General features: G+C 42.1%; 3 protein-coding genes and 1 long non-coding RNA gene across 5 annotated transcripts in view; 3 read left to right on the top strand and 1 right to left on the bottom strand.

Moving 5' to 3' along the window:
* Positions 1-320: 320 nt before the first annotated feature.
* Positions 321-3,725, top strand: LOC128872621 (kanadaptin). The gene is made up of 6 exons (XM_054115490.1): positions 321-1,757; positions 1,872-2,149; positions 2,250-2,392; positions 2,485-2,645; positions 2,712-3,077; positions 3,172-3,725. Exons 1-6 carry the CDS (start codon positions 999-1,001, stop codon positions 3,628-3,630), a joined length of 2,166 nt encoding a protein of 721 aa, XP_053971465.1. The 5' UTR covers positions 321-998; the 3' UTR covers positions 3,631-3,725.
* Positions 3,726-3,840: 115 nt separating this feature from the next.
* LOC128872636 (uncharacterized) lies at positions 3,841-5,198 on the top strand. The gene is made up of 5 exons (XM_054115515.1): positions 3,841-4,021; positions 4,370-4,513; positions 4,604-4,710; positions 4,773-4,896; positions 4,979-5,198. Exons 1-5 carry the CDS (start codon positions 3,973-3,975, stop codon positions 5,059-5,061), a joined length of 507 nt encoding a protein of 168 aa, XP_053971490.1. The 5' UTR covers positions 3,841-3,972; the 3' UTR covers positions 5,062-5,198.
* A 1,057-nt stretch (positions 5,199-6,255) lies between these two features.
* The window catches only part of LOC128872617 (roundabout homolog 2-like), a 21,038-nt gene continuing 10,104 nt past the window's right edge, over positions 6,256-17,189 (bottom strand). The window contains exons 3-8 of the mRNA XM_054115483.1: positions 12,756-12,909; positions 12,541-12,671; positions 12,172-12,438; positions 11,809-12,089; positions 8,569-11,734; positions 6,256-8,473 (exon numbers count right to left, since the gene is read on the bottom strand). Coding sequence (XP_053971458.1) covers positions 8,295-8,473; positions 8,569-11,734; positions 11,809-12,089; positions 12,172-12,438; positions 12,541-12,671; positions 12,756-12,909 — 4,178 coding nt within the window. The 3' untranslated portion in view covers positions 6,256-8,294. The remainder of the gene's footprint in view (positions 8,474-8,568; positions 11,735-11,808; positions 12,090-12,171; positions 12,439-12,540; positions 12,672-12,755; positions 12,910-17,189) is intronic.
* The window catches only part of LOC128872640 (uncharacterized), a 12,907-nt gene continuing 9,972 nt past the window's right edge, over positions 14,255-17,189 (top strand). The window contains exon 1 of one of the 2 annotated variants that reach the window (XR_008456232.1): positions 14,255-14,369. This is a non-coding gene — a long non-coding RNA (uncharacterized LOC128872640). Of the gene's footprint in view, positions 14,370-14,390; positions 14,650-17,189 lie in introns of those variants that run through there. The other variant, XR_008456231.1, reaches the window with a different exon arrangement.

Below are 17,189 nucleotides of genomic sequence, written 5' to 3'. Positions count from 1 at the left end.
GGAAATTAAAGGGAAATGTCAGGGAAAATGAAGGAAAATTAAAGGGAAATGTCAGGGAAAATGAAGGGAAATTAAAGGGAAATGTCAGGGAAAATGAAGGGAAATATGCCAGGAATTGAAGGGAAAATGAAGGGAAATTAAAGGGAAATATGCCAGAAATTGAGGGCAAATTAAAGGGAAATATGCCAGGAATTGAAGGGAAATTAATGAGAAATATGTCAGGAATTAAAAGGATTTAAAGGAAAATGTGCGAGAAAGTTAAAGCAGAGAAATGTTTGAATGATATTTAAAAATGCATTTATCGAGAAAAAAATAATTTATTAATAAATATTTGTGGCTTGATTTATTAGATTACTCACAAGCGTAGTACATAGATTGGTGCGTAAATTCAGGGAAATTCATTTCAAAGAACATCTATAGAATAACTAACAAGCAGCAGAGCACAATATACATTCAATGTAAAAAATTTTATAAATATACTTTTAAGAATAACGATTATATCATTATAATGATTATACTGTAGTATAAGAAAATGTTAAATAGATATAGACACATATATTGATAATGTATAATGTACAGCAAATATTATTTTTGTAACTTGGCAATAAGGAAACGTCGAACTGTAATGATTGATGTAAGACAGTGCAATGTAGAAGGTATCTACGTACTTTAAAAATAAAAAAAATATTTGTGGCGCTATCTTAAAGAAATGGTTGGAACTATTTTCATTACAAACTTGGGCATTTTCTCACCGATGGCGCCACTAGTACTAAAACCCTCAGAGTGGTGGTATCTAGCGGGAATGGACTCAACTATGTCAACGCCGTTTAGTAGCAGTGGTGCTACATCCGATAACCTCCGCAGACGTCTTCGATGTCGTTGTTTATTGTTGTTGATTCGAAAGTGTCTTTTTATAACATTGCACATCTTTAATAAATATTCCTCGAAAAAGGAGATAAATACCTTACTTTTTCCTGCGAAAGACTACGGTGACAATTATGGAAACGAAAATAGATATCGACGAATTAACGCAAGTATCGAAACAGTGCGAACATTCTTCGCAAAATCATTCGGACGATGAAAATAAAAACCAAACAGAAGATGAAAGGTACGATGACAAAGCGTCGGATGATGAAAACATTGTTTCTTCTACGAAACGTTCTTCTATAAATGACGACCCGAATAGCACCGTTGATATCGCGACGTTCAAAAAGCCGACAGTTCTTATCAGTCCCAAACGTTCTCGATCAGCGAGTCAAACTTGTAAGACGTCAGTGGACGAAAGCACAGCCTGTAGCTCTGACTATATCGTTGTATCTCTACAGCATCCAAACGATCCGCTTATTCCATATATTGAGCCACCATGGAGTGGTATACCTGAAAACAATTACGAAATGGAGGTATTAAAATCTGGAGTTATTGTTGAAACTGTTTCGCTAAGCAAACAAAATTTCTATACCATTGGACGGTTACCTTCGTGTCACATATCTTTGGCGCATCCAACTATTTCGAGATATCATGCTGTTTTGCAATACAGATCCAAACAAGACGAGGAACATTCGAAGGGATTTTACATATACGATCTAGGAAGTACCCATGGTACATTCTGGAATGGAAATCTTATAAAACCTCATGTCTACGTACGTGTACGGGGTGGTCATATGCTGAGATTTGGATGTAGTCAGAGAAAATATATTTTGCAAGCACCATCAGACGATCGGGAAGAAGAATCCGATTATACTGTATCTCAATTAAAGGTATCTTTCATTCCTTTGTCGCGATATGATTTCCTCGGTAATTCGTATCTAAGCTAGTTGTGCTAGCTGGTAACTGTAACAAATTAAAAAAAGTAAAAAATAGCTACATTTCAGGAAATGAGAGCAGCCGAATTAGAAAAAAAACAACGTACCGACGAGGAAACTAAAGCATCTGTGGATACAAAAGAAAGAGATGGTATCGATTGGGGTATGGGAGAAGATGCTGATGAAGAAACAGATTTGCAAGAAAATCCTTATGCCTGTGTCGCGGATGAAAATTTAGTCTTGGAGGATCCTAAGAAAACTCTGAGAGGATGGTTTGAAAGAGAGGGATACGACCTACAGTATAAAACCGAAGAGAAGGGACCTGGTCAATTTTTGTGCTGGGTAGAGTAAGTACTCGCGATTTTAAATCGCAAATGTTTTATGTTAATAGATATCGAATAATTATCCGATATTTATTTTCAATGTATCTTTCCATGGAACGTATAGCCTTCCTATGGAAGAAGTTGTTGGTCGTTCCATCAGAGCTGAAGCCCTTGTTAAAGGCAAGAAAAAAGAATCGGTCGTGCAGTGCGCGCTAGAAGCCTGTAAAATCTTAGACAAATATGGATTGTTAAGGCAAGCGAATCATGGTAAGGGTGAAGGTGTGACGTGTAATTAAATTTCGCACGATGAATGTTACGTCTTAACATCGAACGTTGATTTCCTGACTGATTGCTTGTAGAAGCAAGAAAAAGAAAAACAAGAAATTGGGAAGCTGAAGATTTTTACGATTCGGACGAAGATAACTTTTTGGATAGAACAGGATCGATAGAAAAAAAACGTGAGCAGAGGATGCGATTAGCTGGTAAATTAGAGGAGAAAGTAGAAACGTATGATTCCTTGGTGAGTATGTCGTTTAAGCTTATGTAAATTTCAATAAAAGCGTTACCCGTATTTTTCTTCTTCTAGCTTGAAAACCATACAAAAGTTACGAAACGAATCTCACATTTGTCGAACGAGATTCAAAATTGGCAAAATGAAAATAATGCAAACAAAGAAACAACGGAAGAGGATGCGTTAGATATTTTCATGTCAAGTTTAAATTCATTCGCTTTGACTAAAAATGATATTGCCAAGATGAAACTGGAATTACAAACTCTTCGTAAAGAGGAAGCAAGTTTAATTAAATTATTAAACTTGACGCGTCCAGCAAATTTACCGGCTCTTATAACTACCGATCAAACGGAACATCCGATTAAAACGAAGCCGAATCTTGTGCAAGAAACATCGTCGAAAAAAAGCAGAATTCAACACTCAGAGCTTTATCGTAGAAAGGTAAGTTGTTACGAATTTCCAACTCGTCTCAATCATAAATATTCTTTTGGAAAATTACAATTTTATTGTCGACTTTAATTTCTACCGTTTGTAGAAAAAACAAGCGAATCATCCAGTTGGTACAGATAATTCGTTGGTATCGAGTACAGTTGCAGACGAAGAAATAGAATCGGAACAAGATTCGGACGTTGATGACGAAAAGAACGAGTGTTTGAATCTCTCTTCTTTGAACGATAAAGAAAGTTCCGAGTCATGCAATTCGTCGACTGTTTATAATACTAATATTGTTAATCCCATTTCTGATACTACTACTCCTACTACTACTACTACTAGTGTTGCTGCTGATATTACTACTGTTACTATAAATAAATCTCAAAGAGAAAATGAAAAAAAACAAAAGAACCAAGTTGAAATAAAGAAAAAACATAGGCGAGAGCAACAGAAGGCACCTTGCGATCAAGAAGTATACGCGAATAATTACTCTATGTGGGTTCCACCGCAGGATCAACTTGGAGATGGAAAAACAAGTCTTAATGAAAAATACGGCTATTAAAGTCAAAATCTATTTTACGATATTATATCATTGTAACTTATTTCCAATTGACTATTTCGTTGTACGATACTGTAAATACATTCAGATTTTATATATTCTTTTTGTACAGACCTTTTCCATCCAGTCAATCACTTTGCACGATATTACAAACTTTCGTACGAAGGATTTCTCTCTATATATATGTAAATATACACGCGCATGCGCTCCTTCGCTTTAGTTGACAAGAGAAAGGTAAGAAGCGTCGTAAAATTAACCATCAACTTGGTTCGTGGTACGCGAGCTTTTGGAAATTAATTTTTTGGATTTCTATAATCATCCTATATTTGGAAATAAAACCAAAACATGGATTATACCGATAATGGACAGTTTGGAATGTCTTACACGGAGTGGCGTACGTATAACAAATTAGGAATCCTAAGGAAATGACAATCCAGAATGTCACTTTCATATTTCTCTAGAGAAAGAATTATTTTTCGTCGATATATTATCTATTTTTTTTCTATTCGTTTATAACACTAAATCTTGATGGAATATTTATATTATAATGTGTTTACACGCGTCCTGTACATGTTTCTTTTATAGTAGGTTATGTTGTTCGTACGTTTTTGTTTTTGGATGTTAATTTCGTAAATAGAAAAACTGAAAAGTTCTTTCTTATTGATAATGCATATTTAATGATTTCAAACGATATGTAAAGCAATTTTTTTTTTTAATATCTTGATCGTCGATTTTGGTTTAGTATGGAGCTATGTCGCATCTGTCGGATGGTACTTGATCGGAATTGCAATTGTCATTTGGTACGCTTCTCCAAATATTTGGGAAAAGTATTCAAATTGGAAGTTACGAAAAGATGAACAAGAGTATGCTGCCAAATACCATAAAAGTAATGATATATATACTTGTAATGCTTTGTACCGTAGCGTAATTAATATCCTATGCGTATAAAAATATTCATTTATTTCTGTATATTTAGATCCGGATCTTCTGCAAGAAAGATTATCAGCTTTGGAAGCTTCGAGGCAAAAAATGCAACAAGAATATTACCAGAAATGTATGCTCGTGCATCCACAAGGTGGAGAGGTAAGTTTTGGATTGTACTACTTGTTTAAAAACAGATTACTTACAGTTACTTTTTGTTTCAGCACGAAGGAAAACAGAAAAAACAATCGATATTAATGGATGCCAATCTCGCGGGCCATAAATTAGGGAACAATGAAAACACGCGGCTCCCTTCTGACAAGAAAAGTCATAAATCCCTAAGAGGAGGTAAAGAAATTATAAGTTGACAACCGTATAAGCCATATAAATTACTACGCGACGTTTTCTCATTTTTTTTTTCTTTTTACAGAATACAATCCATTAATGGGTGATAGTTCCAAAGGCTATCGACCGCCAAAACGTAGCTGCTGTAGCAAGGGTAGTTGCGGCTAATTACAAATACCAAGATGTAAACTATTTTCTTTTCTATTCGACGTTCTATATCGTAAATATTAAATGAAATAGTACATTACCAAATGAAACTGTAAATAATTGTCAACCGTTATAATAAAGTTACGTATTTATAAAAACGCTGGCTGTAGGATTTCCAAATTCCTTGTTAAAATAAAAGGGAACATCGGTTTTAAATATTTCGATACGTGAATATAAAATTGGTAAACTGCTCGAGGTTTTAACGTTAATTTTTTTTTATTAATAATCGTTACTCGTATATTACGTAACGTCTCCGTGTATGTATCTTATACGCCTTTTGTGTGTGTGTGTGTGTGTTTACGTGTATATGTGTGGTTGTGTGAGTTTTTGTGTGTGTATGATGCAGTACTTGACAATAATGATCGTTATTTTTCAATTATCTACACTTGTGCGCGCGTATCTGCGTGTATATAACTGATTCGTCGATCGATCGATCGATTTTATTCGCATCGTTTCTTTTTTTTTCCGATCACGTGTTCGAACTGAACAATCGTTCGTGTTTGCCTAATAATAAATAAGTTATTGCCTACGAAAACGTTCGCGACGAAACGTTTCTTTTCTTTCTTATACGCTTTATTTACAAAATGTAAAGAATATTTAAGCTAAATCACTCGTCAGTTTTCGCGTTTAGATTCAAACTTAGGAGCTAAATGATGCAATTAAAATGGAATACCTATCGACTCGTAGGTTGTGCGGAACGTTTTATCAGCGTCGATCCTTTTATTCGAAAGTTAATGATATGACGATTAATGTGTCGTAGCCGTGAAATATTCGGACAGCCTACGATATCGATAATCTCGATCTCGATTGAGACCGATAGACACTTTGAATGTTGTTTGTCGGATATGATCTCGTTTGGTAGAAAATTGAGCGTACAATTTGTTTGCACGAATACGAATCAGTCTGGAATTATGTATAATTTACATGTTTCGCAAACGGAAGAGTATCGACGTTCCTCGTTCCAATTCTCGATGGGTGGTTGATTGATTGAATAGAGGTGGTGCACGTGCGTGCCACGAACGAGTGGATAAACGTAGGAAGAATTTAAATAATTCGAGGTAATTCTACAACGAAGCAGGGATGAAACGATAATAACGGTAGGTCGGATTGAAAGCGAGGTTACAGGTGGTACGAATAGAAATAAAAATGAAGAAATAGGAAAGAACGGGCGCGCAAGCATCGATGCTTGCGCGCCCCGTTTTATTTTTGTGCAATGCAACCTGGAGGAATTACGCGGCGCGCATTATATGTATGATACAAATGGTGCAAACCATCGTAACAATCGTGCGAGGACGATAAACTATAAAAATAACGTATTACATTTTTCCTGCAAATTGTTAAGATGGTTCGACGTAAAGCGAGAAGTCCGTTCTTTCGCAATTCTCTCGTCGTATAACGAAAATACCATGAGCTCTCGACCTCGAACGGATTATTTTCGGTATCTAAGTAAGTAACTACTATCGATCCCCTATCGATACCGCGCGTTCTTCCATACCATGGAAAATCTCAATGGCGAGTCTATGTACAGATTTGAGGGCGTTCGCACTCCCGAAGAACTTATACGATACGTATTCCTACAACGGTCATTTGCGTCGTTAAACTTGAGTCAAGTTTGGCAAACTCGGTGGACAGTCGAAATAGATCTATATGGAGATAGTTCGGATATTGTTACGGTGAATGTTACTTAAAATATATATGTCCTACGTGGCTATGGTTCACCGATTCGAATTCTAGTCTAAACACGCTACAAAAACGGTAGTTATCCATTAATTAGATTTTTCGCTTCTCGTCAGTCTGGATGGATTACATTTGTATCTATACACGCTACGGATTCACCAATTTCGTTTGCAAACTTTTACACTCGCGCGACTGATTTACAATTATTAATTTATACCATTCTACGTAACATTACGGAATTATTCATAATCCTCGGCAGTGTTTTTTTTTTGACGTCCGATTTTTATTCATCTATAACCGTAACCATAATCATAACCATAACCATCGATCGACTATACTTTTACTAAATTGTACCAATTTAATACAGTAAATTTTCTTTCTTTCTTTCTTTTTTTTTTTCTTTCTTCCTTCCTACCTTTCCTTAAAACGTTAAACTAATTACAACAAATTTGTTGTCGGTTAACCTGAGATCCATTTCGTGTGTGATATTGCCGGGATCTTGGATTAGATTTACGCACCTCTCTACGGCGAGCTGCCGCGATTTCGTTGGCGTTGGCTATCATGAAAAATGAAATTCGTCGACGCGTTACGTGGCGTTCGCGATAAATTACGTCAAGCGGCGGTTACGGCTACTTTAACTTCACGGAAAGAACATAGCAGCGTATACAGCTTGTAAAAAATTGTTCGATATGATAATAGATACTACTTACACTGGCAGTCGCTGTTGCGGCAGTGGTAATAATATACGTATATGTACAAACATACTCGTTAATCGCACGTACCGTTATAAAGGCGCGTATTTAGGAGAATCGTCCGTCGATTGTTTCGCTTAACGCGACAAGCATCGAGACGTTTTCTTACAGTTTAGGAACGTTATATCGTTAAAAAGCACGACATACACATGTACGGAACTTGATGGCGAGAACGTAGAATCTAGTGTAAAATCAATGTCACGTCGAATCGAAGCTACCTAACGCGAATTTTACTACCTGTTCAACGAAATGTCACTCGCGAGAAAGCTACCTATTCGCTTGAATCCGTTTAACGTTTTAACGCGCACCTTTTCCTTGGCACACCGTCCTCTATCTCTCGTGTTTTAATCGGGACTCGGTGTCGGTGAGTGTATACCGAGCAAGGATTGGAAAATTGGAAAACGGAATGAAAATAGATTATTCTGCTTCGAACAAGTAGGATATCGCGATGAGAGGATAAAGAAAAGCGATATGGATGAGACGGAAGGGAGGAGGAGCGAGACGAAACTCTGAATATGAACGGAGAAAATTCATAAACGAGAGACGAACCGAATGATCGGTGGTGGTATCGATGTCAACGGTTCAACGTTGAGGATGCCGAGAACGCGATCGAGGTCCGTAAAGATAGGTAAAACTCCCGTAGATACATCCGCGATCGCGATAGTCGAGTAGTCGCGAGACGACTAAATTCGTTGGGATCCAGTTTAATTATCTCGACGATAAAGGTTCACCAGAGATCCTCCGCTTCGGAGAATCGCGACGATATCAGCCGTCGCGAAGGTCGGCCGGCCGACTACACTCTGCTGGAACACTCGAGTTTCCACCACCTACGAAGACATTGTTTAGCTTGTTGTACCTTTGACTACCGGCACTGGTGACGGTATTCGAGCTCGTGGAATTGTGTTGAGTATAGCTGCCGATTCTCGAGAAGTTAGGCACTTTGTCTGAAGAGAAAGAGGAAAAGAACGGTTCGAGTTAAATCGGTGTTGCGTCGAATGTACACAACGACTAAGCGATTCTGGTATGCACGTACGCTCACCTTTACTACGGTTATGCCTCGACCTTTCTTGCGAGCCGATACTTCCGGATTGTCTCGGGGGAATACAAGAGTAATTACTATCGCCGCTGCTGTAGGTCGGCGAAGAGGTTCTAGCGTTTCTTCTACGGGGACTTGTACCGCTTCTACTTCGAGATCCGGCTTTGTCGTGTAGACACGTGGCCGATGTCGAAGTAAACTGATCGTTGTATGCTAGCGCGTTCCCGTACAGGCAACTGGACTCGGAACAGGAACAACAAACGTCCGAGTGCGCGTTCGAATCGCAGGATTTTCTATCCCAATCGTCGTTCTCAGGTTGATAGAGGCTCTCAGTCGGATAAGCGTCACGATCGTTACGTCGATAGATTTCCTCGTTCGCGATCGATTGTTCCGACCGTGAATCTGTTCGGTTTACGCGACAATACGTGGAATCGTAGTCTTCCAACGGCGAACCGTTTCGTTGTCCATACAAAAGAGAACCGCTCTCGTACTCGTTTTCTGGATTAGTCTTGTACTCGTAACGATCGAATCCCTGCGGAAGAGCGGGCAACGCCGGTGGTGGTGGATTCGTTTGCGGAGGCAAACTCGTATACCTGCTCTGTGGGTGAACGTTACTAATTTGTTGACTGGAACTACCGTCGAATGATGACGATGATTGTTGTTGTTGTTGTTGTTGCTGCTGCTGTTGCTGCTGCTGTTGACTCGTACCGTTCCAAACAGTTCCCGAGCCTCCCAAGTTATTAGCTGTTCTGACCGGTGGACTTGGTGGACTTTGAGAATTCCCCGAACCTGGTCCAGACCCGCAACCCGATCCGGAACCAGATCCGGAACCCGAATTCGAACTCAAGCCTAAACCTAGTCCCAAAGCTAATCCGGAACCAGTCACCGCGTCTAAATCGTTCTGTCTGTTGATACTTCTTTTTCCTAGATGAGGGCTAAATGCCGTTTGATACTGTTGTTGTTGTTGTTGTTGCTGCTGCTGCTGCTGCTGCTGGTAATGATGTTGGTGTTGATGTTGATATTGGTACTGAAGTTGATGCTGTTGCTGTTGTTGTTGTTGATGATGGTGATGATGATGGTGATGGTGATATTGATATTGATGCTGATGGGGATGAGGATGGGAATGCGTTCTGACGGAACCGAGTGATCCTTCGAACGAGGGTGGATGTTCTGGCGGGGGCGGTAGCATATCGCACCAATTCGGCGGTGGATTTTCGGTAGGTAGCGGCATTCTATATTGATGAGTCCTTCTATGCGGTTCCGCGTTATCGTCTCCGTTGTAGACGCTACTGGCGTTGTCGCTGCACGGCGAAACGGTCGATTTGTTTCGATCCAGATTCGAATCCAAACTCGAGTAGTCAGGTTTGAGACAGGAATCGCTCGAATTCGACTTTCGACCACTGGTTTCTATCGAGTCTGGACTACGAGTCGGCATGCAGAGCGTAGTCGTGGCGTACGGTTCCGGCGGAGCCTGTAGTTGTTTTCTCGTGTTATAGAACGTGGTGAGATTCACTTCGGCGTATTCCGAGCCCGTCATTCCTACGATTCCGGGTGGCAGACCAATTTGATTCTGCTGATTGCTGAGAAGCTTCGTCTCGCAGTCCTTGTCGGTGGTAGAGGTTTGTAGAGTATTGCTCGGTCTCCAGCCGCGTTCCAGCCATAGAGTGTCCTTGTTTAAATGACAAATGTCGTTGGCCGTACCAACTGGAACGTTCGAGTGACCGAGCTGTTTACTCATCGTTTGCCTTCGTCGAACGTAAAGAACTCCCAGCAGGGTAGCGATAACGGCAAGCACGACCGTTATCATCAGGATTAGAAACCAAGTTTCGCTGACAACGGAAGCACTCCCTTGACTCGGATCCGTTCGCGGTGGCAATTGCGTCAGCTGTCCTGGATCCATGTTCAGAACGGTCGGAGCGGAAAACGGACCGAGTCCGATGCGCGTCAATCCGGCAACCCGTGCCGTATACAGACCACCGGTCGTTAAGCTGTTGATAATTACGGACGTCGTCGACGCGTTTAAAGACATTTGACCCAAAACCTTGTTGCTGCTATTGCTCTTTATCTGAATCTTGTATCCGATCAACTGGCCGTTCTGCATGCTTTTCGCCGGTGGGGACCAACGAACGAACGCCGAGGTCACGTTTATCATACCAACGTGAACGTTTTCCGGTGGAGCGGAGGGTACGTCCTCCAACGTGGTCGCCAGCCTCACGTTGCTCGGTCTACCTTCGATGCTTTTGAAAAACGGAACAAGAAAGAACTCGTAACGCGTATACTTGTTTAGGTTCGTTAAAACGTAGCTGGTTGCTCCGGCGTTCAGTACCGTAACCATTTTATACTCTGGTTTTTCGGAAACCTGCCGGTATCTAATGTAGAGACCCTCGACCAAGTCGGCAGCTCCGAGAATATCCCATACGATCTTCACGCTGGTACTGCTTATGGGTTGTACTTCCTTCAAGTAGAGAATCTCGCTATTCAGCCGGTCTCTAGCTCGAATCAGTTCGGTTTGCGGGATCGTCTGTTGATCGAGGCTGGTCGTGCGCGCAACGTCGGAAAGAGGACCGGGAAGCGATAGACCTTGAGCATTTCTAGCACGAACGAGGAACGCGTAACTTGTGTCGGGCTTCAGGTTGGTTACGGTATAAATATCGCTGGTAATTCCCATCGCGGCAACGATCCAGCCAGTTTTTGGATTCGTGGCGTAATATTCGACGATGTAGTCGATTATCTTACTGGCACCCTCGTGACCCGGACTCCAAGTAAGCGTAATCGTGTTACTGGTAGCATTCACTATTCTCGGTTTACTCGGGCTTCCGGGTAACGTCGTTACGTCTGGCGGCACGCTACCGCGGTGACCGTTGGCTTCAGGGCTAACCGTCAAGCTCGCGGTCCACGATGTATTCCCCGACTCGGAGGAAGCGACGCAACTGTACACTCCGTTGTCGCTCGACTGAAGGTTCTTTATCGAAAGCGTGCCGTTGCTAGCGACCGCGAATCGTTCGCCGACGTCGACTCGCACGGGTTCGTCGTCTTTGTACCAGCGGATTTTTGGTACCGGTCGTCCGAAAGCGCGGCACGGCAGCCAAGCTTCACTTTTTGGAGCTACCGTCTGATTCGTCGCGCCCAGTTCGATAATGGGTGGCGGAGCCTCTTCGACGGATGCGACCTTTTCCAACAAAAATGAATTTTACTTTTTACCCGTATTTCGTTTTCAAGCAAGATCAAGGGAAAAAACTATACCTGAAGAAAAACTGTCGCCGTACTCGCGCCGGCTTGGCTGATCGCGCTGCAAACGTAGTGTCCTTCGTCTTTACCAACGACTCCTTTGACGTGCAGAGTTCCGTCTTCCGTCACTTTGTAACGTCCCTGATACTCGTTCCCAGGGAACATTAGTTCCTGAGAGCCTTCGCGAGTCCAAAAAACGGAAGGTTTCGGCGCGCCGCGTGCCGCGCAGGAAAAGGAAACGTTCGATCCGATCCCAGCGATCTCGTCTTTCGGAAAATTCGTGAAGACCGGTCTCGCTAAAAATACAGAGAAGCGGAACGCCGTTACGTACCGTTCTGCTACCCCGTTCGGTACAAAATTCAACACATTTTTACTCACAATGTACCGTTAAAGTTGCGCTCGCCGATATCGCACCAACGCCATTCTCGGCATCGCAGATATACGTGCCTTGATCTTGGGACGTCGCTTTTTCTATCCGCAAGCTCTTATCGTCCAAAATATGCGCACGTCCGATCAGCATCTTTCCGTCGTTCCGTCGCCAAAGTATCTCGGGCGGAGGATCGCCGCCTACACGGCAACCAAACTCAGCCGTCTGATCCGTCAAGATCGTTTGATTTGCGGGAGTCGATAAGAAGAACGGTTTCACTAAATAAGAATGAACAAACAGAAAATTACAACAAATATTTATTCACCTTTGCCGTAAATGTATTCTATGTATGTATGTATAGTAAATGTATTCTAAATTACCGTGAACTGTCAAAGTTGCCACTGCGGATTCTTTCACGCCTACCATGTTCTCGGCAACGCACTGATACTTTCCTTGATCCGTTTGCCTTACGTCCGAGATCATCAAATTCCCACCGTCCACCAAAGTGATCCTATACGCAATTTATATATAACGTATGCACCATGTAATGTGTCTGATCGGACATCGAAACGACAAGTAGGTATAGGAAAAATACCTTTTAATAGAATCCAAATCGATCTTGTGACCGTTCTTTTTCCAATGTAACGTTGGTTCCGGATGTCCTCGGGGTGGTCCGCATTCCAATAAAGCGGTTTCTCCAGCTGCGACTCTAGTGTTTTGCGGTTCCGCTCGAAATTCATCTCTTAGTACTGGAACAAATCGTTTGCATTCTTACTATTACTATCTATTTACTATCACTACGTTTCGATTAATTTTTCAAACGAAATATTATATACTATATAATATACTATATCAAGTGTCGAAATGCGTGCCAAACGGAAGAATAATAAAATTCACAATTTTTACGCATCGAACGAAACGTTATCGGAGGTTTATCGTTATCGGTGTTTTTCTATCGTTGTCGGAACAAGGGAAAATCTTGAGACGGAGAAAGGAAATTTCTCCTGGTCCTTTTTCCTTCGCCTCTTTGGTCTCCAGCCGAATGATGATTCACGCGACTAGGCGGTGTATCGGCTAAGCCGTTCCGGTCTGTTTGCTCATCGTTAGCGCCGTGCAAACACACAGTTCCACGCTCGTGTGGTGGAGCTCGCGAACCAACAGCTCCGGAACCAACTTTTCACCGAGCTCGTTCGGAAAAGAAATTCCGAATTCTCCGATACGCGACTGTGGGACGATTTTAACTTGCATTCGTCTAATTCCAATATATATATACGCAAGTATGATGCAGGCGAAAGTATTACACATCCGTTCCATTCCTTCTGTTATCGCACTGTTTTGCTTTCGTCGATGCGCGTTTTATCACCGCGTTGCTTTTCTAATAACGAAATGCAACAAGATAAGCCTGGGTTAGGTTCCAATCTGAGCGAGATGTCCCTTTTTTTTTTCTCTCTTTTTAACGCGTCGATGACGCGTCCAGTAGTTAAAAATCTTGGAACAGAGGGGGAGATAGATGGGGTAGAAAAAAAAAAAGGTGGGGTCTTGAAAAGGAGGGACAGGGGTGAAGCTGGTGCGTAGTCAAACAACCTCCAATTAACGGACGCTAGATTTGGAGCGAAAGAATTGAAGGGTTCTTGGATCTCCCGTCTCGCCCCGTCTCGTCTTTTTTACCATTCTCACCCTTGTCGGGCGTAGACCCCTTCGGGGTTTTTCGCGAGCCGCAGGAACCAACTAATGAGAGCAGCAGCCGCGTCGTGCCCGCGTGTACCCTTCGTGCTACGCGTGCATGGAAGAGACAAACGGCCGTGGCTGCTGTTAGACCGTGCGGGAGTAGCACCATCTGCGCGAGACGAGTCCTTGAAAAACGGGGTAGCTCTCGTCGCAAGATGGATAGAATATGGCCCCGTGGATGACGTAAACTGCTTCGACGATCGTAACGTAACGTGAAACGGTGCCTCCGTACATCGGTGAAGTTACCGAGATATCTCTCGTTCCAGTTTGTCGTTAGATAATACGGACTTATCGGAAATTCTTTTCTCCGGAGAGCAACGCGGCGATCGGAAAGAGAAACCGATCGTGAAAGCAAGTACGCGATGCCAGCCGAGCATTCGCGGCGATCGAGAGGAACGTATCTCTAGAAAATACTTGGACCGAACGTAACGACTCGATTCTTCTTCCACGGAGAAGACGGAGACAACGGAATATTACTTATGTATGTATACAAGCGGGACGTACTCGTAGATTCGCAGTTCCAGCTGAATGCAATCTGTGCATCGATAAGAGGAAAATGTGCGCGAGTACAGAACCGCGCGAGCGTAAGCTCGCGTTTATACGTGTGTGTCGGAGAGAGATTTCTGGCATTAGTGTTCTCGGTACCATATTCGATATAATTAAAGTGCATAAATAAACACAATGGTACAAGGACCGGTTAGAAAGGGCGAGAAGCAGTGGCGCAGCGGTGGCAGTGGCTACGTAGAAGGGATACTCGCTCGGTAGGTAAGAGCATTGAATGCAAATGCCCACGGGATATATCTCTGTATGGGTGTACGTTAGCGTGCTTACATGTAGCACGGTTGGTCGCTCGATGACTTTGCCTTGCCTTGCCTTGCCTTGCCGCGAGTTTTAGCCGAGCTGACCGCCGCAGCCTGCACGTAACTATACGGAGAGAATATCCGTATACGGTCGGTCGATCGCAAATCCATACAAAGAGGTAGGCGTAAAAGTAGCCGCGCGTACTCGGCACGGTTATCGAGTACTTTCTTAGAAACGAACGCTATGTAATTAAAATAATAACGAGATAAAATATAGGTATACAAATACGTCAACGTTGGTAAACAACAGTTACGAGCCGCTACTTTTACTCGCGCTACTATCGCAGACGCGACAGCCGATGGAACAGCTCGAGCTCCGTGTTATTCGTCGCTTGCGAGTTTCGCGCGATCCCCGGTGTTATTGTTTTGACGATTTTTAGACGGCAATGCGATAAATTCATCCTGAAATTCGGGATAAAGTTAAACCGGGGGGTTTCGGAGCGCCTATGTTGTCGCAGGAATTGTCGGCGCACCATAGTCGCTGCGACGCGACGCGCCAGTCTGGTCCGGTATGCCCACGGATTCGATATAAATAGACACGAGCGAACAGCGTTCGTTCCTCCGTGCGACTACTACTCGACGGACAACCATCGGTGGATGGTCAAAGTTATTTTCTAGTCCACCACTGGCTTAACATTTGTCCATGTGTACGATATACGCGTACACCCGTCTAGGTTGTCCAGAAAGTTCGTGTCAATTTTTAAGAAAACTTCGAACGCACATTTGAATTGTAATGTACATTTATTTATATGTATATTTATCGAATTACATGGGTACCATTTTGTACAACCTTTACACCTTTTAAGAGATGTACATAGATATGTTATTTGTTTTCAACCATTTCGACATATTCAAACCTGCACCGCCTATCAAAAATCGGCATGGACTTTTCGGACGACCCAATACATATATTTTTCAATCAAGTTACACTTTAGCACTGGTTACATAATAATAGCCACTAACGCGCATCAATTTTTCTACTAGACTTCGTTATCGTAATCGAAGGTCTTTGAGAAATGATTCGAGAAATTCAAACAAACGACGTTTCACTTAATCCGAACTATTGCGACCGTAACGAATACGTTGAACGCTCTGTTGTGTGTATTTTCTTCGCATATATACTTCGCACTATGCGAATGTTGATGCTTAAGCAGCGCCGAACTCCAGCTGACATAATACTACTTTTGAAAATAATCAACAGTCAAATTGTATGTCCCGGGATACTAGAACTTTCGAATGTCAATATTCCAAGTAGACAACTTCGTAGCAGTGATATTTTCCACGTTAACCCATACCGTACCTCGGTAGCGAAACAAAATTGTGTCACAAGAATGTGTTTAGTTTTTAAATTCGGTCAATCGTACTTTTACAGATGCGAAATCAAGGTTGAACACTTTTACATCATAGTGACACCGTATTCGTCTCCATTTTTTGTTTTTGGTTTTTTCTTGCGGTCATGTTATCACATTGTACTCGATATCAAGGGCGTGTAGATAAAGTATTATTATTATTATATTTTAGTTGTCGTAGAAATCTATGCAGGAAGTAGACTATCGTTCCTAAATATCGAAACAGCCGCGACTATATTTGTCTCTCGCTCTCGCTGTTCCTTCTTTTCCGTTGTACCCATTTTCACGTTCGAGAGCTTGATAAATTTGACCGATTTGTACGTATTTGTCGAGAGACGCATACAACGAATACGCGAATGCAGCAGATTCGATTTATCCGCCGTATTCGAATTCACGAAATCCTGTTAACACGTACACCGTATCTTGGTAAAATAGTAGGGTGCGGATACGAGTATACCTAGCTATACCTAGCCGTAGTAGGTACCGTGGCCCGTTCGCTTACCATTTAAATTGCATTGTTTCTGTCTGGTTCGTGTCGTCGCGAGCCTCTGGTTCTTCTAAACCGGACCAACGATATAACTCACGCCATGCACCCCTTCGCTCTCTTTGGCCCTACGCTCGACGACAAGCGACGTTTACCTTCATTTTCATGTCCAACCGATCCTTTGGACTCCTTTATGTTCCTCTATATTCCGACACTTTCTCGGGTTATTTCCCTTGCGATGGCCAATCGACGTTCTCCGGTACATATTTCCTATGTACGAGCCTGATTTCTCGACTAAAATTTAACGAATTGTAACGTAAACGTTGGACGAATCTTTATATTTAAACCGCTAGGTTTGTTTGTACGTTTTATAATTGTCTGTTATGTTTATCGATTTGTGTTAGTAATTTATTGATTAGTCGTTCAATTTGTATTGCGATTTGATTTCGTCTGTTATATTGTGTGTTGTCTTTGAATGTTGACAGTTTTCGCCGAACCTCTGAATAAATATCCTTACGTTTATTTGTTTTTTAACTAAATAAAGTCGATGAACAAAGATGCGAGAGAGAGAGAGAGAGAGAGAGAGAGAGAGAGAGAGAGAGAGAGAG

This window comes from Hylaeus volcanicus, chromosome 2 (assembly GCF_026283585.1).
Source record: "Hylaeus volcanicus isolate JK05 chromosome 2, UHH_iyHylVolc1.0_haploid, whole genome shotgun sequence".
In the NCBI taxonomy this organism is placed as follows: domain Eukaryota; kingdom Metazoa; phylum Arthropoda; class Insecta; order Hymenoptera; family Colletidae; genus Hylaeus; species Hylaeus volcanicus.
The sequence above is the reverse complement of the archived record's forward strand: the minus strand, read 5'-3'. Positions and strand labels throughout refer to the sequence as shown.